At 59.7% G+C, this 25,440-nt stretch overlaps 1 protein-coding gene and 1 long non-coding RNA gene across 4 annotated transcripts; one reads left to right on the top strand and one right to left on the bottom strand.

Moving 5' to 3' along the window:
• Window positions 1-1,681: 1,681 nt before the first annotated feature.
• FXYD2 (FXYD domain containing ion transport regulator 2) lies at window positions 1,682-18,095 on the bottom strand. 3 transcript variants are annotated; one of them, XM_066372539.1, is made up of 6 exons: window positions 17,953-18,095; window positions 5,008-5,046; window positions 4,773-4,847; window positions 3,976-4,012; window positions 3,549-3,579; window positions 1,682-1,832 (listed from the first exon to the last, which is right to left on the bottom strand). In XM_066372539.1, the coding sequence occupies exons 1-5, from the start codon at window positions 17,969-17,971 to the stop codon at window positions 3,555-3,557; spliced, it is 195 nt and encodes a 64-aa protein (XP_066228636.1). In that variant the 5' UTR covers window positions 17,972-18,095; the 3' UTR covers window positions 1,682-1,832; window positions 3,549-3,554. The 3 variants fall into 3 exon arrangements, with proteins under 3 accessions (XP_066228636.1, XP_066228627.1, XP_066228633.1); XM_066372530.1 differs by lacking the exon at window positions 17,953-18,095 and adding an exon at window positions 15,098-15,216; XM_066372536.1 differs by lacking the exons at window positions 1,682-1,832; window positions 17,953-18,095 and adding exons at window positions 2,797-2,976; window positions 15,098-15,216.
• LOC136398146 (uncharacterized) lies at window positions 2,920-3,536 on the top strand. The gene is made up of 3 exons (XR_010749999.1): window positions 2,920-3,016; window positions 3,137-3,176; window positions 3,359-3,536. It is a non-coding gene; the product is annotated as an uncharacterized lncRNA (long non-coding RNA).
• Window positions 18,096-25,440: the final 7,345 nt, after the last annotated feature.

The following is a 25,440-nucleotide window of genomic DNA, read 5'->3' as shown; positions in this document are numbered from 1 at the left end:
GGATTAAGGGCTGCAGAGGTGGCGGGTTTGGGCCGTGGCCAGGCCCTGGAGCTGAAGCGCTCACCAGGCACTCACTGCTCCTGCCCCACCCCGGACCTGGTGCCCTGCTCCTCCTGTGCATGGTGCTGCAAGGGAAGGCCAGGGCAGAGCAGGCTCCAAGGAAGACCCCAGGGCCCCGCGTCCAAGGCCAGCAGGTGCCCTTGGGGTCCAGAACACTCTCTCAGAACTGGAGGGAGCTGTGATGAGGACCCCGCCGGGCAGGGCGGAGCTGCTTGCCCCTCCCTGGGGCTGACCGGGAAGCAGGTCAGGTTTTCCTGGGGCCTCTGACACTCCCTCCTAAGGGCACCGGTCCCCTGCCTGCCACTCTCCTCGCGTACCCACCTACTAAGCCGGTGACTTTCAACCCTGGCTCCATCTTAAGCTCCCCTGGGGAGGTTAAAAACCACCAATGCCCCCACCAGTTAAGTCAGAATACCTGCAGCTCGGGTCGGGAAGCATCCTTCAGGCAGCTAACCTCTTTACCTGGCCACCACACAAACGTCCCGCCTGATGTTTCCACCCGTCTCAAGTCCTGCTCGTGATGTTGATGAACTAAACTCACTCTGTGGGGTCAGAGGCTTCACGGCTCCCCAAGCCTGGGGAGGGGGTGCAGGTCACATATGGTCCCTACTTTAGGAACAAGTGAGGGCTCAAGAACCTCACAGCCAAGAATTACCCCAGACCAGGGCATGCTGCACCCAAAGGATGTGCGAGTGGCATGAGCAGAGATCAGAGCTCTCCCAGGAGTCAGGCCTCCCAGCTGACCATTCAAGAGGCCCCTCTTGGCGGCAAAGGACCCCACAGCCCTTGGCCACTCTGGGTTGAAAACCCAAAGTTTGAAAGGATTCTTAGTAAGACACATGCTCCCTCTGGTGGTAATAATGGGAATTGCATGTCCCTGGACTAAGGCTCTTTGACGCTGTTATGGTTAAGAATAATTTATCCAATCGCTTCTCAGGCTTGGGTATTCTTTGTGACTCAAATTGTAATACTGAATTGTGGAAAATTCCAAGTGAAGTGAAAGTTCAGTGGCTCCCAGTCCATGTGACCTTCATTGAAAGGGAAGGGGAAGTGACCAAAAGGGCCCAGACCAGGAGCAGGTCACAGGCCTCAGAATGCCATCAGGATCCACAGTTGTCAGCACTAGCTGCTCTCCAGACTCCAGAGTCACCTGTGAACAGGTTAAGCATCAGTTTGAGTGAGTCCGCCCCAGGACTGCTATTCAATAGGCCTGGAGGAGATGGTGGGTATCTGGTGGTTTGAACAGCACTCCAGGTTCTCTGGGAAGATAGCCTGGTACCCGTGGGAGCCTCGTGCTCCATGGGATGGAGGGCTCGCAGCAGGGCGGAGAGGGAAGGAGACTCACCCAGACCATTTTCTCGCCGAAGCCGCAGGAACTCCCCCTGTGTTGGCAGACTCAGAACCTGCGTATGAAGACATTCTCTTCTCTACCACTCTGATTTCCGCCCCCTGGGCCACAGGCCTGGAGTTCCCCCTCCTTCTGTTTGCATTGCTGCTGCATCTAAGGGGCTCCCGGAGCCCCCAGCAGCCCCCTGGGTGGACCTGCCCCACTCCTGTCATTGCTTCCCACTGTCCTGGACAGCCCGCGTGTGCCTCATCTCATGTATACAAATACCGAGTTCTGTTTAGGGGCTGGCCCCTCACATTTTATTTGTCACTGGTGGGCCCACATTCAGAGCACATTCTGAAAAGGGAGGATTATTTTTGCCCTTGGAAGGGCTGTCTGTGCTCAAGCCTTCTGTGGTTCTGTGAGGGCTGGGGGTCTTCAGGACCTAGGGGCAGAGGAAAAAGACACAGACCTCAGTTCTCAGGTGGAATGGTAGCTTACCCCGCCCCTGCTCCTCAGTCACACGCTATTCATTTCAAAATCCACTAACTTGCCAGTTCCCCCTTCCCCTCCCTGGGAGGCGTGCAGATCCAAATGAGGAAACGGGACACTGTGTGGCGCCACGATCCCATTGTCCCATCCAGCCTCCTGGAGGCTTCTATAGGGAAAGGGGGGAGAGGGCAGAGAGGCCCAAGAGCGCTGGGCTGCACTTGCAAGGGGAGTGCAGACATTAAGAAGTCAGACATCGTGGGAGAGCCAGTCCAACACTGCCTCAGGCTGAAGCTGTCCTGGGAGGGGCCTGCCAGAATGGACAGTGGGCTGTAGGAAGTGGGAACAGGGCCCACCCTCCCTGGCCACTCCCCGGCCCCAACCCCGAGATTAGCCAAGCCAGCGCTCAAATGCATGGACGAGAGTGGCTCTAGATGAGGTCCCCTGGCCCCACAAGTAAAAGGGGGTGGGTGGCCTGAGCTTAGCAACAGGGTCAGCAGGCAGGAGACAGCATTGCTGAGGCCCGCACCAGGCCTTGCAGACCACCCTCCCTGGCATATTGGTGCATTTGGGGAGATGGCAGAATACACAATGTGGCCACCAACTGCTACACTTTTGGCAGCCCGGGCCTGTCCACAGCAACTGGTAGTGGGGTAGCTCCAACAGAGGTACCCAGAGCCTGGGCGGATAACCAGGCAGCACCCAACAGACCCAATGGCTTTGAACTTGTGACATTCAGACTCCTGGGTCTCTCTGTCTGGCAGTTGAAAGACAGGCTGAGTCCTCTATCCAGGGGCTCTTGGTAACTTAGGGGGTGAGGAGAGGCCTACTTGCTCTAAGGGGCAGGGGCGCCTGAGCAATGCACTCCAGCCTGGAGGAGTGCGTCATGGCAGTTACAGGAGAGAGACAAGCCACAGAAGGAGCCGGCTCTAAGCTCAGCTTTATTATTAGAAAGACGGGGTGGGAGAGGGCTATGCCTGTCCAGGGGTCACATGAAGCCTGGTACTTCCTTCAGCCCGAGGGCCTCGCAGTGCTGAACAGAAGTGTGCAGCTCGGGGAAGGCTTCTCCGCTGTCCCCCACGCAGCGGTGGCGCAGCTGACTGAGAAGACAAAGCCGGCTCGGGCTGTGATGGGGCACAGGTGGGCGTGATGGGGCACAAGTGGGCGTGATGGGGCACAGGTGGGCGTGATGGGGCAGAGGTGGGCGTGATGGGGCACAGGTGGGCGTGATGGGGCAGAGGTGGGCGTGATGGGGCACAGGTGGGCGTGATGGGGCAGAGGTGGGCGTGATGGGGCACAGGTGGGCATGATGGGGCAGAGGTGGGCGTGATGGGGCACAGGTGGGTGTGATGGGGCAGAGGTGGACTGTGATGGGGCACAGGTGGGTGTGATGGGGCAGAGGTGGGCTGTGATGGGGCACAGGTGGGTGTGATGGGGCACAGGTGGGTGTGATGGGGCAGAGGTGGGTGTGATGGGGCAGAGGCCGGCCTCCGTCCCAGTCCTGCTGTTCTCACTCTCTCTGGCATCTCGCAGCCTCCCTGGCCATCATCTAAACACATGTGATGGGTGACAGATGGAAGATCCTAAAACTCTTCCTGCCCAGTCCCAAGCTCTTTCTTATTTCTCCACATCCATCCCTGGAGGCACCCCTGCCCACCCCTCCCAAACATACCTATTGTTACAGCTCGTCTCCACTGACTGGCCTGGAAGGGATGAGGGAAAAGGACAGGTAAGAGGTCAGTAGGGAAGGAGGCCAGTCTTGGGTCCCCGAGGGTGGGGCCTTCTTAACAGGCCTCAGAGACCCAAATTCTCAGCCTGCCCCCCCACCCCCCCGCCCAGCAGACATCACCCTCTGCGGGCACTCCCCCCCCCCCAGCAGACATCACCCTCTGCGGGCACTCCCCCCCCCAGCAGACATCACCCTCTGCGGGCACTACCCCCCCCCCCAGCAGACATCACCCTCTGCGGGCACTCCCCCCCCCCCCCCCGCCCAGCAGACATCACCCTCTGCGGGCACTACCCCCCCCAGCAGACATCACCCTCTGCGGGCACTACCCCCCCCCCCCGCCCAGCAGACATCACCCTCTGCGGGCACTCACCGGTGCTTCTTTTTGCCCCCGCAACGGAATCTTTTGCCTGAAGAGAGAAAAGAGGTCGGTTTTCACTGGCCGCTCAGCTCCAGGGAGACCCTCCCTCCGCTGGAGAGATGCCGGTGTTCGCAAACGCGGCCCAGAGGGCGGGGCCCCCTGTCCACTAGCAGCGGCCCAGACCGCCAGCTGGCAGCCACACTTGCTTTCTGGCAGCTGCTGGGGGACACTCGTGGGTCCGGCGGAGTCAGCCCTGCTCTGACTGGCTGTGGAACCATGAGCAGGGGCTGCTCTGCTCAGGGTGGGTCTGATTTTTAATCTGGAAACTGGTGACAGTGTGCCATCGTCAGTGTTGCTGAGAGGGTGACAAGGGCCAGGGAAGTGCCAGGTCAGAGGGGGTGGGGTGTCCAGTAGAGGGTAGCTCCCACCTGTTACCCAACCCCCTCCCCCATTTACGCTGGAGCTTCCCTGTCCCAGGAAGCCGGCCCTCCCACCTGGCAGCCTCTCCTGGGTCCACTACAGGGTGCTCCTGAGAGCTACGGAGCCTCCTCTGTGTGGTCCAAGGACCATGTAGGGGGACACCCCAAGATGCCTCCCTCCACTGAGGTGTCCCTCAGTCCCCAAGTCCGGCACAGGGGAGGGGAGTGGGGCAGAGAGCCTCCCTCATCCTCTCCAGGGTCTGGAAAGGGGGCGGAAGGGCTGTCTCCCACCCCCCTCTGCTACCTGAAAAGCCAGTGGGCTCCGCGGCTCTGAGAAGAAGCGTGCTCCCATCCAGCACCCCCTGCCCACCTGAGGTTGACCCCACTTACTGAGGATGATGATGAGCCCCACGACGAAGGCCAGGCCGGCAAAGATCAGGCCCCCGTTGCGGACAGTCTCGTAGTCTGAAGGAGGAGAGGGCAAGGGGGCGGAGGGGTTATCCGGGCAGCCCCACAGTCACCAGGGAAGTGAGGGGCGTATGACCCAGGGCTGGGAGAGGCTGGGAACAATCGGGGGGCTGGGGGGTAGGCTCAGGAAGGCAGGCGGAGGGCCAACCAGGCTTACCGTAGTGGAATGGGTCCACATCCCCCTTGGGACTGCCACCTGGAGAAGGAGCAGAGACAGGGTGAGGGCAGGGCACAGACACAGACGGTGGAGCTCCGTCCTTGTCCTGGCCCCCAGGGTCCAGGTGGGCAGGGGCGGACAGGCAGAGAGAGACCTTGGGAGAGGGGGCTGGTAGGTTGGCAATGCCTCTGCCAGAGAGGGCGTCTGCCCGAGGCTGCTTCTGGCACAGTCGACTCCGGACCGAATCCTAAGCATCCAGAGCGGGGAGCCACGCGGCCTGCGGGGCCTCCGTCAGCCCTGGAAGAGGAGCGCTCTCTCCTCCCCTGCTTCACACAAAGGGGGGAAAGGCCAGGAAAGACGGCTCCCCAGTGGCCTCTCCTCATAAGACTAATCAGCTGCAAGGGGCTTCGCAAATATTTGCGAGACGAATGAGTAGATGAAGAGAAGGAGGAAACTGAGGCCCAGCTCAGACACTTGTTTAGAATCCCAAGGAAAGTTGGAGGCAGAACTGGTCTCAAACCAGATTTCTAGTCGCTTCCCTCTTGGGTTTCTGTCCTCTGGTACATTATTTAAGAAACATTTATATGCAGTGCTTACTGCAGGCCAGACTAAGGCTGACAAAGTGTTCACTTATTTCATCATCATAACGACCCTGCGAGGCATTAATATACGATCACGACAACATGGAGGCACAGAGAGGTTAACTAACTCACCCAGTGACATGGTTGTGAAGAGTAAACTGGGATTTGAACCCAGAAAATGGGTTGCTGGGAATCAAGAAGCTTCACCCTTTTGGTAAGCTGCCTCTTACACAGTCAGTCAGAACAAAGGAGATGTTCCAAGGCTAAATCACGTGGTCCACTGTCCCCTGCCTCCATGGTCCTGTCCCCTGCCTCCATGGCCCAGTCCCCTGCCTCCATGGCCCAGTCCCCTGCCTCCATGGTCCAGTGTCCTGCCTCCATGGTCCTGTCCCCTGCCTCCATGGCCCAGTCCCCTGCCTCCATGGTCCAGTGTCCTGCCTCCATGGCCCAGTCCCCTGCCTCCATGGTCCTGTCCCCTGCCTCCATGGCCCAGTCCCCTGCCTCCATGGTCCAGTGTCCTGCCTCCATGGCCCAGTCCCCTGCCTCCATGGTCCAGTGTCCTGCCTCCATGGCCCAGTCCCCTGCCTCCATGGTCCTGTCCCCTGCCTCCATGGCCCAGTCCCCTGCCTCCATGGTCCAGTGTCCTGCCTCCATGGCCCAGTCCCCCTGCCTCCATGGTCCAGTCCCCTGCCTCCATGGCCCAGTCCCCTGCCTCCATGGTCCTGTCCCCTGCCTCCATGGCCCAGTCCCCTGCCTCCATGGTCCAGTGTCCTGCCTCCATGGCCCAGTCCCCTGCCTCCATGGTCCAGTGTCCTGCCTCCATGGCCCAGTCCCCTGCCTCCATGGTCCTGTCCCCTGCCTCCATGGTCCAGTGTCCTGCCTCCATGGCCCAGTCCCCTGCCTCCATGGTCCTGTCCCCTGCCTCCATGGCCCAGTCCCCTGCCTCCATGGCCCAGTGTCCAGCCTCCATGGCCCAGTCCCCTGCCTCCATGGCCCAGTCCCCTGCCTCCATGGTCCTGTCCCCTGCCTCCATGGCCCAGTCCCCCTGCCTCCATGGTCCTGTCCCCTGCCTCCATGGCCCAGTGTCCAGCCTCCATGGCCCAGTCCCCTGCCTCCATGGTCCTGTCCCCTGCCTCCATGGTCCTGTCCCCTGCCTCCATGGCCCAGTCCCCCTGTCTCCATGGCCCAGTCCCCCTGCCTCCTTGGTCCTGTCCCCTGCCTCCATGGGCCAGTCCCCCTGCCTCCATGGTCCTGTCTCCTGCCTCCATGGCCCAGTCCCCTGCCTCCATGGCCCAGTCCCCTGCCTCCATGGTCCTGTCCCCTGCCTCTATGGTCCAGTCTCCTGCCTCCATGGTCCTGTCCCCTGCCTCCATGGCCCAGTCCCCTGCCTCCATGGCCCAGTGCCCTGCCTCCATGGTCCTGTCTCCTGCCTCCATGGTCCTGTCCCCTGCCTCTATGGTCCAGTCTCCTGCCTCCATGGTCCTGTCCCCTGCCTCTATGGTCCAGTCTCCTGCCTCCATGGTCCTGTCCCCTGCCTCCATGGCCCAGTCCCCTGCCTCCATGGTCCAGTGTCCTGCCTCCATGGTCCTGTCCCCTGCCTCCATGGTCCTGTCCCCCTGCCTCCATGGTCCTGTCCCCTGCCTCCATGGCCCAGTCCCCTGCCTCCATGGTCCAGTGTCCTGCCTCCATGGTCCTGTCCCCTGCCTCCATGGTCCTGTCCCCCTGCCTCCATGGTCCTGTCCCCTGCCTCCATGGCCCAGTCCCCTGCCTCCATGGTCCAGTCCCCTGCATCCATGGTCCAGTGTCCTGCCTTCATGGTCCTGTCCCCCTGCCTCCATGGTCCTGTCCCCTGCCTCCATGGTCCTGTCCCCCTGCCTCCATGGTCCTGGCCCCTGCCTCCATGGTCCTGTCCCCTGCCTCCATGGTCCTGTCCCCCTGTCTCCATGGTCCTGTCCCCTGCCTCCATGGTCCTGTCCCCCTGCCTCCATGGTCCTGGCCCCTGCCTCCATGGTCCTGTCCCCTGCCTCCATGGTCCTGTCCCCCTGTCTCCATGGTCCTGTCCCCTGCCTCCATGGCCCAGTCCCCTGCCTCCATGGTCCTGTCCCCTGCCTCTATGGTCCAGTCTCCTGCCTCCATGGTCCTGTCCCCTGCCTCCATGGTCCTTTCCCCTGCCTCCATGGTCCAGTCCCCTGCCTCCATGGCCCAGTCCCCTGCCTCCATGGTCCTGTCCCCTGCCTCTATGGTCCAGTCTCCTGCCTCCATGGTCCTGTCCCCTGCCTCCATGGTCCAGTCCCCTGCCTCCATGGTCCAGTGTCCTGCCTCCATGGTCCAGTCCTCCTGCCTTCATGGTCCAGTGTCCTGCTTCCATAGTCCAGTGTCCTGCCTCCATGGCCCAGTCCCCTGCCTCCATGGCCCAGTCCCCCTGCCTCCATGGTCCTGTCCCCTGCCTCCATGGCCCAGTCCCCTGCCTCCATGGCCCAGTCCCCCTGCCTCCATGGTCCTGTCCCCTGCCTCCATGGCCCAGTGTCCTGCCTCCATGGCCCAGTGTCCTGCCTCCATGGCCCTGTCTCCTGCCTCCATGGCCCAGTCCCCTGCCTCCATGGTCCAGTGTCCTGCCTCCATGGCCTAGTCCCCCTGCCTCCATGGTCCTGTCCCCTGCCTCCATGGCCCAGTCCCCTGCCTCCATGGTCCTGTCCCCTGCCTCCATGGCCCAGTGTCCTGCCTCCATGGTCTAGTCCCCTGCCTCCATGGTCCTGTCCCCTGCCTCCATGGCCCAGTCCCCTGCCTCCATGGTCTAGTCCCCTGCCTCCATGGTCCTGTCCCCTGCCTCCATGGTCCAGTCCCCTGCCTCCATGGTCCTGTACCCCTGCCTCCATTGTCCTGTCCCCGGCCTCCATGGTCCTGTCCCCTGCCTCCATGGCCCAGTCCCCTGCCTCCATGGTCCAGTCCCCTGCATCCATGGTCCAGTGTCCTGCCTCCATGGTCCTGTCCCCCTGCCTCCATGGTCCTATCCCCTGCCTCCATGGCCCAGTCCCCTGCCTCCATGGCCCAGTCCCCCTGCCTCCATGATCCTGTCCCCCTGCCTCCATTGTCCTGTCCCCGGCCTCCATGGTCCTGTCCCCTGCCTCCATGGCCCAGTCCCCTGCCTCCATGGTCTAGTCCCCTGCCTCCATGGTCCTATCCCCTGCCTCCATGGCCCAGTCCCCTGCCTCCATGGCCCAGTCCCCCTGCCTCCATGGTCCTGTCCCCCTGCCTCCATTGTCCTGTCCCCGGCCTCCATGGTCCTGTCCCCTGCCTCCATGGCCCAGTCCCCTGCCTCCATGGTCCAGTCCCCTGCATCCATGGTCCAGTGTCCTGCCTCCATGGTCCTGTCCCCCTGCCTCCATGGTCCTGTCCCCCTGCCTCCATGGCCCAGTCCCCTGCCTCCATGGTCCAGTCCCCTGCCTCCATGGTCCTGTCCCCTGCCTCCATGGCCCAGTGTCCTGCCTCCATGGTCTAGTCCCCTGCCTCCATGGTCCTGTCCCCTGCCTCCATGGCCCAGTCCCCTGCCTCCATGGTCTAGTCCCCTGCCTCCATGGTCCTGTCCCCTGCCTCCATGGCCCAGTGTCCTGCCTCCATGGTCTAGTCCCCTGCCTCCATGGTCCTGTCCCCTGCCTCCATGGCCCAGTCCCCTGCCTCCATGGTCTAGTCCCCTGCCTCCATGGTCCTGTCCCCTGCCTCCATGGCCCAGTGTCCTGCCTCCATGGTCTAGTCCCCTGCCTCCATGGTCCAGTCCCCTGCCTCCATGGTCCTGTCCCCTGCCTCCATGGCCCAGTCCCCTGCCTCCATGGTCTAGTCCCCTGCCTCCATGGTCCTGTCCCCTGCCTCCATGGCCCAGTCCCCTGCCTCCATGGCCCAGTCCCCCTGCCTCCATGGTCCTGTCCCCCTGCCTCCATTGTCCTGTCCCCGGCCTCCATGGTCCTGTCCCCTGCCTCCATGGCCCAGTCCCCCTGCCTCCATGGTCCTGTCCCCTGCCTCCATGGCCCAGTCCCCTGCCTCCATGGCCCAGTCCCCTGCATCCATGGTCCAGTGTCCTGCCTCCATGGTCCTGTCCCCCTGCCTCCATGGTCCTGTCCCCCTGCCTCCATGGCCCAGTCCCCTGCCTCCATGGTCCTGTCCCCCTGCCTCCATGGTCCTGTCCCCTGCCTCCATGGCCCAGTCCCCTGCCTCCATGGTCCTGTCCCCTGCCTCTATGGTCCAGTGTCCTGCTTCCATGGTCCTGTCCCCCTGCCTCCATGGTCCTGTCCCCTGCCTCCATGGTCCTGTCCCCTGCCTCTATGGTCCAGTGTCCTGCTTCCATGGTCCTGTCCCCCTGCCTCCATGGTCCTGTCCCCTGCCTCCATGGGCCAGTCCCCCTGCCTCCATGGTCCTGTGTCCTGCCTCCATGGCCCAGTCCCCTGCCTCCATGGCCCAGTCCCCTGCCTCCATGGTCCTGTCCCCTGCCTCTATGGTCCAGTCTCCTGCCTCCATGGTCCTGTCCCCCTGCCTCCATGGCCCAGTCCCCTGCCTCCATGGTCCTGTCCCCTGCCTCTATGGTCCTGTCCCCTGCCTCCATGGCCCAGTCCCCTGCCTCCATGGTCCTGTCCCCCTGCCTCCATGGTCCTGTCCCCTGCCTCCATGGCCCAGTCCCCTGCCTCCATGGTCCTGTCCCCTGCCTCTATGGTCCAGTGTCCTGCTTCCATGGTCCTGTCCCCCTGCCTCCATGGTCCTGTCCCCCTGCCTCCATGGCCCAGTCCCCTGCCTCCATGGTCCTGTCCCCCTGCCTCCATGGTCCTGTCCCCTGCCTCCATGGCCCAGTCCCCTGCCTCCATGGTCCTGTCCCCTGCCTCTATGGTCCAGTGTCCTGCTTCCATGGTCCTGTCCCCCTGCCTCCATGGTCCTGTCCCCTGCCTCCATGGTCCTGTCCCCTGCCTCTATGGTCCAGTGTCCTGCTTCCATGGTCCTGTCCCCCTGCCTCCATGGTCCTGTCCCCTGCCTCCATGGGCCAGTCCCCCTGCCTCCATGGTCCTGTCTCCTGCCTCCATGGCCCAGTCCCCTGCCTCCATGGCCCAGTCCCCTGCCTCCATGGTCCTGTCCCCTGCCTCTATGGTCCTGTCCCCTGCCTCCATGGCCCAGTCCCCTGCCTCCATGGCCCAGTGCCCTGCCTCCATGGCCCAGTCCCCTGCCTCCATGGTCCAGTCCCCTGCCTCCATGGTCCTGTCCCCTGCCTCCATGGCCCAGTGTCCTGCCTCCATGGTCCTGTCCCCTGCCTCCATGGTCCTGTCCCCCTGCCTCCATGGCCCAGTCCCCTGCATCCATGGTCCAGTGTCCTGCCTTCATGGTCCTGTCCCCCTGCCTCCATGGTCCTGTCCCCTGCCTCCATGGTCCTGTCCCCCTGCCTCCATGGTCCTGTCCCCCTGCCTCCATGGTCCTGTCCCCCTGCCTCCATGGTCCTGGCCCCTGCCTCCATGGCCCAGTCCCCTGCCTCCATGGTCCTGTCCCCTGCCTCCATGGTCCTGTCCCCCTGTCTCCATGGTCCTGTCCCCTGCCTCCATGGCCCAGTCCCCTGCCTCCATGGTCCTGTCCCCTGCCTCTATGGTCCAGTGTCCTGCCTCCATGGTCCTGTCCCCTGCCTCCATGGTCCTTTCCCCTGCCTCCATGGTCCAGTGTCCTGCCTCCATGGCCCAGTCCCCTGCCTCCATGGCCCAGTCCCCTGCTCCATGGTCCTGTCCCCTGCCTCCATGGTCCTGTCCCCTGCCTCCATGGTCCTGTCCCCTGCCTCTATGGTCCAGTGTCCTGCCTCCATGGTCCTGTCCCCTGCCTCCATGGTCCTTTCCCCTGCCTCCATGGTCCAGTGTCCTGCCTCCATGGCCCAGTCCCCTGCTCCATGGTCCTGTCCCCTGCCTCCATGGTCCTGTCCCCTGCCTCCATGGTCCAGTCCCCTGCCTCCATGGTCCAGTGTCCTGCCTCCATGGTCCAGTCCTCCTGCCTTCATGGTCCAGTCCCCTGCTTCCATAGTCCAGTGTCCTGCCTCCATGGCCCAGTCCCCTGCCTCCATGGCCCAGTCCCCCTGCCTCCATGGTCCTGTCCCCTGCCTCCATGGCCCAGTCCCCTGCCTCCATGGCCCAGTCCCCTGCCTCCATGGTCCTGTCCCCTGCCTCCATGGCCCAGTCCCCTGCCTCCATGGTCCTGTCCCCTGCCTCCATGGTCCTGTCCCCTGCCTCCATGGCCCAGTGTCCTGCCTCCATGGCCCAGTGTCCTGCCTCCATGGCCCAGTCCCCTGCCTCCATGGTCCTGTCCCCTGCCTCCATGGTCCTGTCCCCTGCCTCCATGGCCCAGTGTCCTGCCTCCATGGCCCAGTGTCCTGCCTCCATGGCCCAGTCCCCCTGCCTCCATGGTCCAGTGTCCTGCCTCCATGGCCCAGTGTCCTGCCTCCATGGCCCTGTCTCCTGCCTCCATGGCCCAGTCCCCTGCCTCCATGGTCCAGTGTCCTGCCTCCATGGCCTAGTCCCCCTGCCTCCATGGTCCTGTCCCCTGCCTCCATGGCCCAGTCCCCTGCCTCCATGGTCCTGTCCCCTGCCTCCATGGCCCAGTGTCCTGCCTCCATGGTCTAGTCCCCTGCCTCCATGGTCTAGTCCCCTGCCTCCATGGTCCTGTCCCCTGCCTCCATGGCCCAGTCCCCTGCCTCCATGGTCTAGTCCCCTGCCTCCATGGTCCTGTCCCCTGCCTCCATGGCCCAGTGTCCTGCCTCCATGGTCTAGTCCCCTGCCTCCATGGTCCTGTCCCCCTGCCTCCATGGTCCTGTCCCCGGCCTCCATGGTCCTGTCCCCTGCCTCCATGGCCCAGTCCCCTGCCTCCATGGTCCAGTCCCCTGCATCCATGGTCCAGTGTCCTGCCTCCATGGTCCTGTCCCCCTGCCTCCATGGTCCTATCCCCTGCCTCCATGGCCCAGTCCCCTGCCTCCATGGCCCAGTCCCCCTGCCTCCATGGTCCTGTCCCCCTGCCTCCATGGTCCTGTCCCCGGCCTCCATGGTCCTGTCCCCTGCCTCCATGGCCCAGTCCCCTGCCTCCATGGTCTAGTCCCCTGCCTCCATGGTCCTATCCCCTGCCTCCATGGCCCAGTCCCCTGCCTCCATGGCCCAGTCCCCCTGCCTCCATGGTCCTGTCCCCCTGCCTCCATTGTCCTGTCCCCGGCCTCCATGGTCCTGTCCCCTGCCTCCATGGCCCAGTCCCCTGCCTCCATGGTCCAGTCCCCTGCATCCATGGTCCAGTGTCCTGCCTCCATGGTCCTGTCCCCCTGCCTCCATGGTCCTGTCCCCCTGCCTCCATGGCCCAGTCCCCTGCCTCCATGGTCCAGTCCCCTGCCTCCATGGTCCTGTCCCCTGCCTCCATGGCCCAGTGTCCTGCCTCCATGGTCTAGTCCCCTGCCTCCATGGTCCTGTCCCCTGCCTCCATGGCCCAGTCCCCTGCCTCCATGGTCTAGTCCCCTGCCTCCATGGTCCTGTCCCCTGCCTCCATGGCCCAGTGTCCTGCCTCCATGGTCCAGTCCCCTGCCTCCATGGTCCAGTCCCCTGCCTCCATGGTCCTGTCCCCTGCCTCCATGGCCCAGTCCCCTGCCTCCATGGTCTAGTCCCCTGCCTCCATGGTCCTGTCCCCTGCCTCCATGGCCCAGTCCCCTGCCTCCATGGCCCAGTCCCCCTGCCTCCATGGTCCTGTCCCCCTGCCTCCATTGTCCTGTCCCCGGCCTCCATGGTCCTGTCCCCTGCCTCCATGGCCCAGTCCCCCTGCCTCCATGGTCCTGTCCCCTGCCTCCATGGCCCAGTCCCCTGCCTCCATGGCCCAGTCCCCTGCATCCATGGTCCAGTGTCCTGCCTCCATGTTCCTGTCCCCCTGCCTCCATGGTCCTGTCCCCCTGCCTCCATGGCCCAGTCCCCTGCCTCCATGGTCCTGTCCCCCTGCCTCCATGGTCCTGTCCCCTGCCTCCATGGCCCAGTCCCCTGCCTCCATGGTCCTGTCCCCTGCCTCTATGGTCCAGTGTCCTGCTTCCATGGTCCTGTCCCCCTGCCTCCATGGTCCTGTCCCCTGCCTCCATGGTCCAGTGTCCTGCCTCCATGGTCCAGTCCCCTGCCTCCATGGTCCTGTCCCCTGCCTCTATGGTCCAGTCTCCTGCCTCCATGGTCCTGTCCCCTGCCTCCATGGTCCTGTCCCCTGCCTCCATGGTCCAGTGTCCTGCCTCCATGGTCCAGTCCCCTGCATCCATGGTCCAGTCCCCTGCCTCCATGGTCCTGTCCCCTGCCTCCATGGTCCAGTGTCCTGCCTCCATGGTCCAGTGTCCTGCCTCCATGGTCCAGTCCTCCTGCCTTCATGGTCCAGTCCCCTGCTTCCATAGTCCAGTGTCCTGCCTCCAAGGTCCAGTCCCCTGCCTCCATGGTCCAGTCCCCCTGCCTCCATGGTCCTGTGCCCCGCCTCTATGGCCCAGTGTCCTGCCTGCTGGGGCTTGTCCCACCCTGCCGTGGAGCCACTCAGCAGGAGCCCAGTGCTCTAGCCCCACCCACCACCCTGTGGACAGAGCACAGCTGCCCTTGGGAAGCTACAGGGCAGCCTGGCCAGAGCGTTCTTCCACAGCTGAGGGTGGCCCCTGTTTCCTGCTCTGCTTGAACCCTTTCTTGGCATAGGGAAGTCGTGCCCAAGGCCAGAGGAATGTGCAAGTTGGCACTTCCTAACCTGTGCTGAACTGTGGCCTGGGCTGTGGAGGCGCAGGGCCTGGTGAGCTCCGCTGTCCCAGCAGCAGGCTCCCTGGGCCTGAGTGAAGAGGCTAGGAGGGGCCAGCCTGGGTCTGGACGCCAGAGGCCAGGGGAGGCAACAGGTGCCCATCCCCACACACAAGGCCTTCTAGGGTGTCTCAGTTCGGGTCTTGTTCCAGGTCACATGGGGAGTTAGTATCAGAGCCATGACGAGACTCATGACTTCTTCACCACACCAGGAAACCGTGCCCTCCTTAACCACCTCACCTGGAGCCTTTGATGAGCTTGCCCCCCATCACTCAAGCCCTCATCTTTTCTGGATTTGGCTCAGAGCCCACCACAGCCAGCAAAGGCCCTTGCTGGATTCCAGGCTCCGTTACAGGAATCCCGCTGGGAGCATGCCACTTAACCGGAGGCTCTCCCCCTCAGCTGGCCTGGCTTGAAAGCGGAGCAGAGAGGCCGGCTGCTTCCCCTGCCGACCCCATCGGGCTCCTGCCCCTCAATTCCAAACAGGCTCCCACTCGGTGCCCGGGATTCTGCTGTTCAAGCTATATTTCTTTGGAGTTAAGGCAGGATCCTCTTTCAAAAGCAAATTTTCTAAGACAGGAGACTGGCTCAGGGTGAGGGCGGGGTGCTTTGTACCCTGAAAGGCAGAGGCCAGGAGAGGAAAGAGTGTGTCCAGCTCACACCTCCAAGAATAGGTCCAAGCGAAGCTGCCTCCAGCTCAGCGCACACTCACACACTCACCATCGTTCGTGGACAGCCCAGCCATTTCCTCAGTGGACTGGGCTCCGTTCCACTGCCTTCCTCCTGCTGCGTCTGAGTCAGGGAGAATGTCCCCCCGCGGGGGCCGGGGATGAGGTGGGGGCATTAAACATTAACAGTGCCGGCTAATATTTACCCTGGTCACAAGAAAAGCCCTGGTGTGGACAGAGGGGCTCCCGCTGAGGCACGAGGAGGTGCTTGGGCAGGCAGGGACGGGCAGGCAGTGTCTGGGTTTCCAAACACTCCCAAAGGAAATTTCCAAAGAGGAGGGTCAGGGGTGGTTGGCCATGGTGTTCTTCCACAAGCCAGGGGAGCCACAGCTGGGGCTATGGCCATGCATGGGAAGTGGGAGCTTCAAGCTGCGTTCAGTGTATACTACAACCAAGGGCAATGTCAGGCTCCCATGGAGGCCCCAGCCCTAGTTGCTGTCACCTCACCAACCAATGCAGAGATCACTGTTTCAGCTGGTGTTTTGGACTTGCTATTGGAGGCTTCCCTGGGCTGGTCCCCAAGGTGCCTGGTTCCCTCTCATCTCATGCTCACCCCGAACCCTCCATGCAGGGCCATACCTCCAGGCCTCAGCCACAGCTCCTCTGTTACCTTCCTCGCCCATCAGCCTGTACCCAGCTGCTCACAGCTCAGCCAGAGAAGCTCCAGCCATCCCTCAATAAGCTCCTCTTCCCCGCCGCCGGGCACGTGGTGTTTACCAGCGTGCAGGCTGGCCCAGACAGCATGGCCCTCTAGTTGTTGGCATGCCGGGCTCTGGTGGGGCACTGGGGTTCCTTCAAGAAGGGGCCAAGCCTTCCCACAGGGAGAGTGCCCTGCCTTTATAATTACAATGCACTTTCCCGACTGTTATTTCCTTGAGCTTCATCTTCCTCATTTTACAGTTGAGGCATCAACTGGCACAGACTGGGCAGGGCTGTGGCCAAGATCATCCAGCCAGCGAGGGGGAGGTGGGGACTGACGGCTGGCCCTTGGCTGTAGGAGTCAGGTGCTTTCCCATAGCTCTGACACCACCCCCTGGCCACAGTGCCCCCTTTAACCTCCGGGGCCCTGGCTCAGGGCACTTCGTAGGTGCTGAGCTTCCTGGCTGAGTTCTGGTCAGTTGAAACTGGCTTCCCCAAAACAGCTGGTGTTCAATAGTATCCAAGGCCAATGGTCAGTGTCTCCTGGGGGTGGGTTAGTCATTCTCAAGGGAATGAATCTGTTATTAATCCTCTTATTAATCTTTCTTGAGCAGTGATAGGGGTCAAGGTTTGAGTTCACTACCTGGGTCTTCCACTTGCTAAGTATATGGTCTCTGTCAAGTGACTTGAGTTCTCGGTGCCTCAGTCTCCTCATCTGGACAGTGAGACTGCTCCCCACCTCACAGGGAAAAGTGAGCATGGCACAGGGCCTGGTACACAGTAAGTGTCATCTCTGTCACTGTGATATTTGTGTTAACAAGAGAAAGAATAGGCATTGTTAACTTTCTGTTGAACATTGGCTACTGGACACAGAAAAGCCAAGCGCTGCACGATGGAGGTGAGCTGGAAAGAGAACGCACCACACTGCGGCCGGGAACACAGCCCCTCCAGGGCTCTTCTGCCTTTAAGGCCAAGTGATGAGTATTCACGAAAATTTCACAACAGCTAATGTTTACTGGGGGTGACCACATGTCACATTCTGCACATACTGTCCCATTGAAGCCAGCTGTGCTACCTCTAGAGATAAAGAAACTGAGGCTGATTTTTTTGCCCCTCCCCCCCAAAAAAAACGAACCCTGGAGGTGGCCAGGGCATTGTCATGATGCCCCCTGGGGACACCAGAAAGACTGAGGGCAGGGAGAGGAAGGACTTGTCTTAAACTCCCAGTTAGTGACAAAACCAAGGCTAGACATTCAGGCGCCCGAGCCAGTGCCCCCCAAACTCCTGCCACTCTCCACACAGGGCACCATGTCCCTCACACATTTTCTTGGCATCTCAGTGTGTTCTATCTTTGTAAGCCATTATGGATTATTTCTGGAATAATAAGGGATATAAAAATAGGTGGGAGGAGCTCTGGCGGGGTAGCTCCGTTGGTTAGAGACTGACATGCCAAGGTTGTGGGTTCGATCCCTGGTCAGGGCACATACAACAATCAACCAGTGAATGCAGAAATAAGTGGAACAAATTGATGTTTCTCTCGCCCTCTCTCACTTCCTCTCTCTCTAAAAAGCAATCAATAAATAAAACTAAAACATTTAGGAGAAAAGGTAGATAGATAGATGATAGGTAGATAGATAGATAGATAGATAGATAGATAGATAGATAGATAGATAGATAGAGAATAGACAAAAAGAGGAATAGGCAAAGCAAGTTGATACTGCATTTCTGAACTCTATGTGCAAGGCACTGTTTTAAGTACTTAACAAAAATTAAGTCATTTAATCGGCACAATCCTGTAAGGTAAGAGGGGCATCATCATCACCTGATGTTATAGAAGAAGAAACTGAGGCACAGGGAATTTAAATAACTTGCCAGAAGTCAAGCAGCTAGGAAGTAGAAAAAGAAACAAGATTTGAACTCAGCAGTCTGGCTTCAGAGTTCCTGCAGGTGGACAATGGATGGACAGATAGAAGAAAAGGCTGTTGGACAAGTCGTCTCTCCAGCCCTTGAAGAGAGCTGAGATGCTCAGAGTGTGGATTGCAGTGTGCCCAGGACTCCATGCTGAGATGTCCTTGTTTAGAAACCCTGCCTCTCCTCATCTCTGCTTCTCCTGCACTTCTGGGGGCTGGTGGGTGCACGCGAAAGTCACAAGGTGGCCACCTGTGCCGGAGCCAGGGCAGGTGGGCGGGATGGGGCTGAGGGGCTCACCTAGGTTCCACCTTTCCATGGCAGGAGCTGCTGGCCGTGTCCCCGCGGAAGAGAGCTGTGCAGTGCCTGTTGCTGAGGGCCTGGGTGGAAAGAGCGCGCTCCCTCCCTCCACACCTCTGCCAAACCCGGAGAAGGAAGAAACAAAGGCAAGGAGGAGGGGCTGGTCAGGGAGCCTGCACCTTGTGCCAGCCTGCCTGGGCGGGCCACGGCCAGGGATCCAGGTGAGAACAGGGCACCCGAGGCAGGGGAAGCTGTGAGCCCCTGCAGAGCAAACCCAGCCCCCCTCTGGGACAGGTGCCACACCCTGCCCCCTCCCGGCAGCCTAGGGTGCCCGCAAAGGTTACCAGAACCCCGGAGGACACTGGCTGAGGCTGGAGCCGGCAGTGTCATAGCCCCTGCTCTCCACCTAGCCCCTGGGCTGCTGGTGACTGAGGGTGACTGAGGGTGACTGAGGGTGACTGAGGGTGACTGAGGGAGACACTCGGGAGCATGTGTGGGCCCCCATAGCTGTTCCTCATTCCTCCAGCCCAGTTGGGTCTTTGCCCTGATAGATCCTGTCCCAAGACTCCGTTCTACAGCTAGGAGCCCCCTAACGCTGCATAGCAGCCCCTTGGAAGCCGCCCCAGGTGGAGCGCATGCCTTTCAGGAGGCACCAGCTGCAGCCTCGTCTGTCATTTCCGCATCGGGGTGGAGATGAGGAGCTGGTGTGGGGCTGCTCCCATGTACCCTGCCCTCACGTGGCCCCCAGGGACTTCCTGCCGGCTGTGATGTCAGACCATACCTCAGCAGCCCACCTGGAGACACCAGCAGCCTAATGAGGCCTCTGAGGACTGCTGGTTAGTGCCACAAAGGGGAACGGCAGGAACACAGCACCTGTCGACACAGGGCAGGTGGAGGGCCTGTCTCCCAGCAGGAGCCGGGAGCCCAGCACAGAAATGGCAGAGCAATCGCTGCACTGCTTCAGCCTGTCCCTGTGCCCTGGCTGCTGAAGCCTCTGATGGGCCAGAGCAAGGTGGCCACAAGCACGTCTGTTTGCTGCCCCGCTTGGCCGTCCCAGTGCAGACACTAAAGACCAGGGGCTGGAAGGGGCTGGGTCCGGCCCCAGGTTCTGGCCACAATGACAGCTCACCTCTCTGTCCCTCTTCAACTCCACTTCTGCCCCTGAGGGGATGACTCATGGTGCCTACAGAGAGCACCTGGACATTTCTGGGGGCACGGAGAATGGTGGCCTGGAGGAGCTTTATCTGGCTGAGCTGAAGTGTCTGGGGGGCCCCATCAGGCAGCCCTGGCTCTGGGCAACTTGCTGCTTGCCCCAGCCCTCCGCCAGACAGGGGCAAACCCACCCAGGGGCAGGGCTGCTCACATCGCCAGGCCTTGCAACATGCTCCCAAGTAGAAACCCGTATACTCAGACAAGCTAAAGCTACTGAGCAGAAAGTCCCCCAAGCTGGGCACTTCAAGGGGTTCATAAATCTTGAGGTTAGATGACACTTTAGAAGTTACCTGGTGCAAACACATCAATGGTCCAGAAAAGAGGCTATCTCAGTAAGAAGCCCCCCAACACACACACACACACACACACACACACACACACACACACACACACACTCTATGTTCCCTGCCAGAACGTCCTGCTGTGAAGGAAGATGACTCAATTTTAACTGGTGACCTGTGTCACAGATGGACTGGAAAGGAACTCCAAGGTCACCTCACCGTACCCCCTCACTTTTACAGGGGTTCACTTTCCTGCTTAAACCCTCCTAGGGCTCAGAGATCACGCCCAATTTCCTTTCTGTGTCTTATAAAGCCCTTCTTAATCTGGCCCCCATGACCTCTCTGACCTTGTGCCCAAACTCCTTGCCCCTTCTATGCATTCCAGCCGTGTGTTCTCCGGTCCCGCGGCCCTCCAGCACGCTGTGCCCCAAGCAGGACCTTGGCCCTGGCTGTTCCCGCTGGTAGTGCTCTGCCCTCAGGGAGCTTCCTGCAGTCCCAGCCTGAAATTCTCACACCCATTCTCTGCAACATTTCAGGTCTTTTCCCAGCTTTTTTTTTTTTTCAGTAGCAGTTATTATATTTGATGTTATATGTTTTCCTTATTTTGTTTCTCAACTCTTTTGACTAAAATTTAAGCTCCAGGAGAACGAGTTTTTGTTTCTTTTGTTTATCCCTAGATTCCCCGTCCCTCGAGTGGGGCAGGTCCTTGGTGACCCCAGTTTTGTTAAGGGAATGACTAAGTCCCAGAGGCGAAACAACTTCACCAGGGGCACAGACAGACCCAGAACTTGCCTAATGCAGCCTCCTCCCAGGAAGTTACCTGCCCTGTAAGAGACGGCGAGGCCTAGTCTGCTCCCACAGAGAGAAGCAGGGGGTCAGCACCTGCTGACAGCCCCCCCAGAGTCCTTCTTGGGTAGTTTCCCCTTCCCGCCCCTCTCCTCACGCCACTCCCCTCCTCCCCAGAAGCCCTGAGGCAATTTTTACAAAAGCGGTCATTTGTCCTTCCTGGGGAAGCCTGGGCATTGAGAGTCCAGAAGGTTCGGCTCCATTCACCTCACTCAACACTCACGTTCTTCTTTGTCCCCCAACCTCCAGCTGACTGAGGTAATCAGGTCCTGGCTGACACTGGGGACAAGAAACCCTTCTCTTGGAGATACCCTCTCCTCTCTAGGAGAGCCCTGGTCCCTGTAACCCGTGGTCCATGATCCCCCAGAGAGTGGCCCAGGAGAGCCTCTCCCCCAAGGGCTTCTGCACGCAGGGCTGGACATACCCATGCCTAACCCCCTTTGCTTCCCGACTCTTCCTACAGACTGTGTGATCCTGGGAAAGTCACCCCCTGGGTCTCCTTCCCTCATCTATAAAATGACGTGGCAGCACCTACCTTGCAGACTTGCTGTAGAAATGAAGATGATATGAATAAAAATACCTGGCCGGGACCTGGCCGGTTGACTCAATGGTAGAGCATCAGCCCAGCATGTGAATGTCCTGGGTTTGATTTCCGGTCAGAGCACACAGGAGAAGCGACCGTCTGCCTCTCCACCCCTCCCCCTCTTGCTTCTCTCTCTCTCTCTCTCTCTCTCTCTCTCTCTCTCTCTCTCTCTCTCCTTCCTCTCCCGCAGCCATGGTTCAATTGGTTTGAGCACATCAACCCTGAGCACTGAGAATGGCTCTATGGAGCCTCAGCCTCAAGCACTAAAAATAGCTCAGTTGTGAGAATGACCCTAAATGGGCAGAGTGTCGGCCCCAGACAGGGGTTGTTGGGTGGATTCTGGTCAGGGTCCATGCAGGAGTCTATCTCTCTATCTACCCTCCTTTCACTTGGAAAAAGAAGAAAAATAATGCTAGGCCAAAGAGGATCCTAACAGGTGCCAACTTCATCATCCTCACCCTGAGCTAGCCCTCCAGCGACAAGGACACTCCCCTTAATCCCTTTGCTAGGCTCAGTCCCCTGCCGGGGTGATCTTTAAAGCAAGATCCCTGAGCAGGGTCCCCTCCCTGACCGTCAGCATGACCCCCACCAGCCCACCACCCCCGGGCGTCCCCGCCCTCCTCTCCTCCCAGACACCCGTGCAGCACGACTGTTCCGATGGGGCCGGGCCCTGCTGCTTATTCTTCCAGACTTCCTCAGGACGGGGGTCAAACGGGGTGGGAGTGCTACTCTGCCATCCCAGAAAGGTGACAGAGTAGGCAAAAGTTCCCCCAGCCCCTCCCTTTTGGCTGAAGCCAAAACAAGCCATCCAGCCACACTCTGCTGTTCCCCACCAGACCCAGAGATCAGGAGGTCTTTGAGAGATATGGAGAGGTAACCTCAATTTCCTTTTCCAACACTCTCACACCTCATAGGACAGTGTCCTCAGCTGCCATGCCTCAGTCTCCCCTGTCTTCCCTAAGCATGTGTACATTTGCCCCCTGTCTCTCCAGTCTCAGGACGGCAATCTGGGTGGTCTTTGTTGGTGCGCTGGGTAGCGAGGTTACATGCCAGAACATCACCGAGCTCTGTCCGCCTGGTGCTCAAACACCAGCAACAAGGCGAAGGCCATCAGCACCAGCGCCCCGCGTGGCAATCTCCAGCTCCACCAGCCTGCACGTCCAGGGGCTGCACAGCAGAGTGCACACTTTGGCTCCAGGCTCCAGTCTTCCTGCTGACGGCTTGCAGCTGGAAAGAGGCCAGAAGCCCCTTGAAAGCCCCGATTCCCAGCTTGGGTGGGTCCTCGGCTGCATGGCCACTCGGCAGGGAGGTGGCAGCTCCCAGGCCCCGTCGGTGCTGCCCAGAAGTCCTGAAACCAGGGAGTGCTGGCTCCCGTTTCCTGCTGTGTCCACAGATGCCAGGGTCACTGGGGTCTTATAAGGCGGTCCTGGGAGGAGCTGGGCCCTGGAGGGTCAATTCCTTAAGTGTTGGCTTCAAGATGGCCGAGCCATGGGGCACACGGGGCCTGGGAGCTGCCAAAGGGCAGTGATTCTGAGCCAAGGTTACTGAGGCCTTTCTGCTCCCTGCGCAGGCAGGGAATGGGGACATTTTCTTCTGTTTCTACTGCTGGGGGACAAGGGCAAACCTGTTTGACCCACCTCTCCCACAGTGAACACCCTGGAGAAAAATGCATTCTTGACTTTTCTCAGAACTCACGTCTGGGCTTAAATGAGAGCAAAGGCTGTTTCTTTCCAGCGTCTGTCTTTCTCTCCTCCGAACGGCATCCTCCTGGTCTCTGAAAAGCCGCTGTGGGCTCGCGGGCCAGCTCCAGGGACACCTCCGGGAGCAGCACCCCCTCCCCTGCTCCTTCCTTTCCTCCATGACCGGTGGTGGCCTGAAAGGCTTGCATCTGGCTGTACGACAACCAAGCCAGTCCCGGCCTCCATGAGGACCCAGATCACTGTCTGTTGAATGCCCATGTCTTCCCTGGTGCCCAGCTCTCCTCACTCAGTAACTGCTTCCATTGCATGGTTCTCAATAGATCCAAAGAGCCTGTGCCTCCTTGACAGGCGGTGTTCCTCCCAACAACTCAGCCATACAGGTCGTGACATGCATCTTGCAAAGGAGGAATCTGCTGTGGTACGTGGACAGGTCAGACTTAAGCCCTGGTCTAACAGACAGAAGGGGAACCCTGCTATCAAAGAAAGAAGAAAATGAATGACAACGTTAATATTATTAATATAATATCTACATGTAGAATTTTCTAAGGAATTGTATGTCCATGGCATCACTCTGACCTTATGAGGTTATTGATGGAAGGTTATTGATAGACATGTTGTACAGTTGAGGAAACTGAGGTTTAAGTGGCCCTGCGTACCCTACGGCTAGTAAGGGCTTCATTTTGCAGAGAAGGAAAGTGACAAGGATGCTGGGGACCACCCAAACTCACCCAGCTCAGAGGAAGAGGGGAGCACAGAGAATAAGAAGGCCCTGAGTCTCCTGCTCCACCAGGCTGCCTCCACACTGGGCTCAGAGTCAGAACCCTACCCTCGGGATGGTGCAGGGGGCCCATCCCCCACAGCCCCTACTGCCTCAAGACCTTCAGGACATCCTAGCTCAGTGTCACCTGCTCTGCCATCCCTGCCCTGGCAGGTGGCCCACTATTATGCAACCAGGCACAGGGCTGGGGTTGGCTCCATATAGTCAACAGCCAGTTGGCTTGAGCTAGAGAATTCTGCCTCCCCTGGAGTTCTACTGTGACAGCAATGAATCACGCTAATGGTGAGAGGTGACCATTCTTCTTCTTTGTGGCCTGGAGGCAGGTATTTCCAAATCTCCTCCCCTGGCTCAGGCAAACACACCTGACCTACCCCCCCCCCCTCTCTCCAGGGTGAGGCAGAGCAGCCAGGGACAAGGTGGGGTGAACCAGACAGAGCTGGACAGCCCTCCCACACCAGCCACCCCCGTCTGGGAGTGACCTCGGGGAGGGCAGGCCTAGCCTGCAGAAGGGGAGAGGAGCTGCTGACCTTGGAGTGTGCTTCACCTGGCATCCGTCTCAGCCCCCCCACCCCACTCCCACCCCCACCCCACCCCCACCCCCACCCCCACCACCGCTGCTTGCACTCTGTCTCTGACTCTTTCAAAAACTATTCCCAAGTTCCACTGCACAACTTGCAAAAAAACCCCAAAAAAACAAAACAAAAAAAACCCAATGGTGGGGAGGCCACAGCTTCAGTGCCCAGAAGGCAGACTGACCTATTTTTATGTGGAATTAAGTAACACAAACACCTCCAGGCAAATAGACTTCAAAACCAGGACTGGAATTCGTGGGATAAGGGGAGCCATTGGAAGGGGATGCCTGGTTACTGAGGCCAGGAGACTCAACATTCCCTTCTGGAAAATGGCACTGCTGGGCAGCTTACCTATTCAGTCAAGTCACCGTGTCTATATCCAACCAAATTACAAACAGAAGTCATGTGCATTAAGGCTGTGGACAGACATGGTCCTGTTCAGCAGACACACATTAAGCAGCAATCCGTGCATGGATTCTGGATTCTTCTTCTCTGGTCCTGCAGTGGTAGACCAGAGAAGACCTGCCTCACCCACTGGTGAAGGCAGGGGGGCGACGGGCTGTCCCAATCTGGGCTTGTGGGCTTAGGTCACCCTGGGTTGGTTCTCAGTCCATCTTGCCTTGAAGATCCCACCAACTGGTCATTTTTCTGCACTTCAAACACTTCCAGTGATAAAGACTCACTCAACTTGGGGGTCATGATGCCTGTGGGTACTAAGGACTCCCTCACATGAGGCCAAGTTCTGCTACTTCTCACAACCCCGATGGGCCACATTCTTTCCTCTGCAGAGCAGTGACCCCAGCCTGGAGCGGGACCAGCCTGGGCAGGAGCTGGGCAGGCCTGGCTGGACCTTGGCTTTGCCACCGGAGTACACACACAAGCGAGGCTGCTGAGCCTTCTGTACAGTACAGACACCACCGTATGGGGTCACAAGTCTGAGTCGATGCACGTGAAGTCCTGTCCAATGTTTAACACAGGGCAAGTGCTAAGTATTAGCTGCTTTTATCTACTATTATCATCATTTCATTGTTGTTATCTTAACCATCAGTTTCTTTGACTGTTCTTTATGTGTCATTTCCAAACGACTCACCTCCCACAAGACCCTCCCAGAGCAGAGTTGAGCGGTTGACGCCTGGAAAGGACCGTCAGGCTCCCGGTGTGGTCTCTCCAGCCCAGATGACCCGCCCCTTGTCTGGGGAAGCCAGGCCACATGGAGACAGACTGTGTACCCTAGATCAGTTGGGATTTTATCAGAGAGAAGCTATTAAAGGTGAGTATTCTACCTGCCTTGGAGACAATGCTATGGACCAGAGGTAAGTTGCTTGGAGTCTGGTAAACTAGGGATAAAGATTTTGTACATATGCTAAAGAGAACTATCATTCTCTATCATAAACACAATTGTTTTTCATGAGAAAAACCAGGACTTCCCTACTGGACTTCATTAAACTTTTTTTTTTTTTTTTGTATTTTTCTGAAGCTGGAAACGGGGAGACAGACAGACTCCCACATGCGCCCG

The sequence above is a fragment of the Saccopteryx leptura genome, chromosome 1, assembly GCF_036850995.1.
Source record: "Saccopteryx leptura isolate mSacLep1 chromosome 1, mSacLep1_pri_phased_curated, whole genome shotgun sequence".
In the NCBI taxonomy this organism is placed as follows: domain Eukaryota; kingdom Metazoa; phylum Chordata; class Mammalia; order Chiroptera; family Emballonuridae; genus Saccopteryx; species Saccopteryx leptura.
This window is presented reverse-complemented; position numbering and strand designations above follow the sequence as displayed.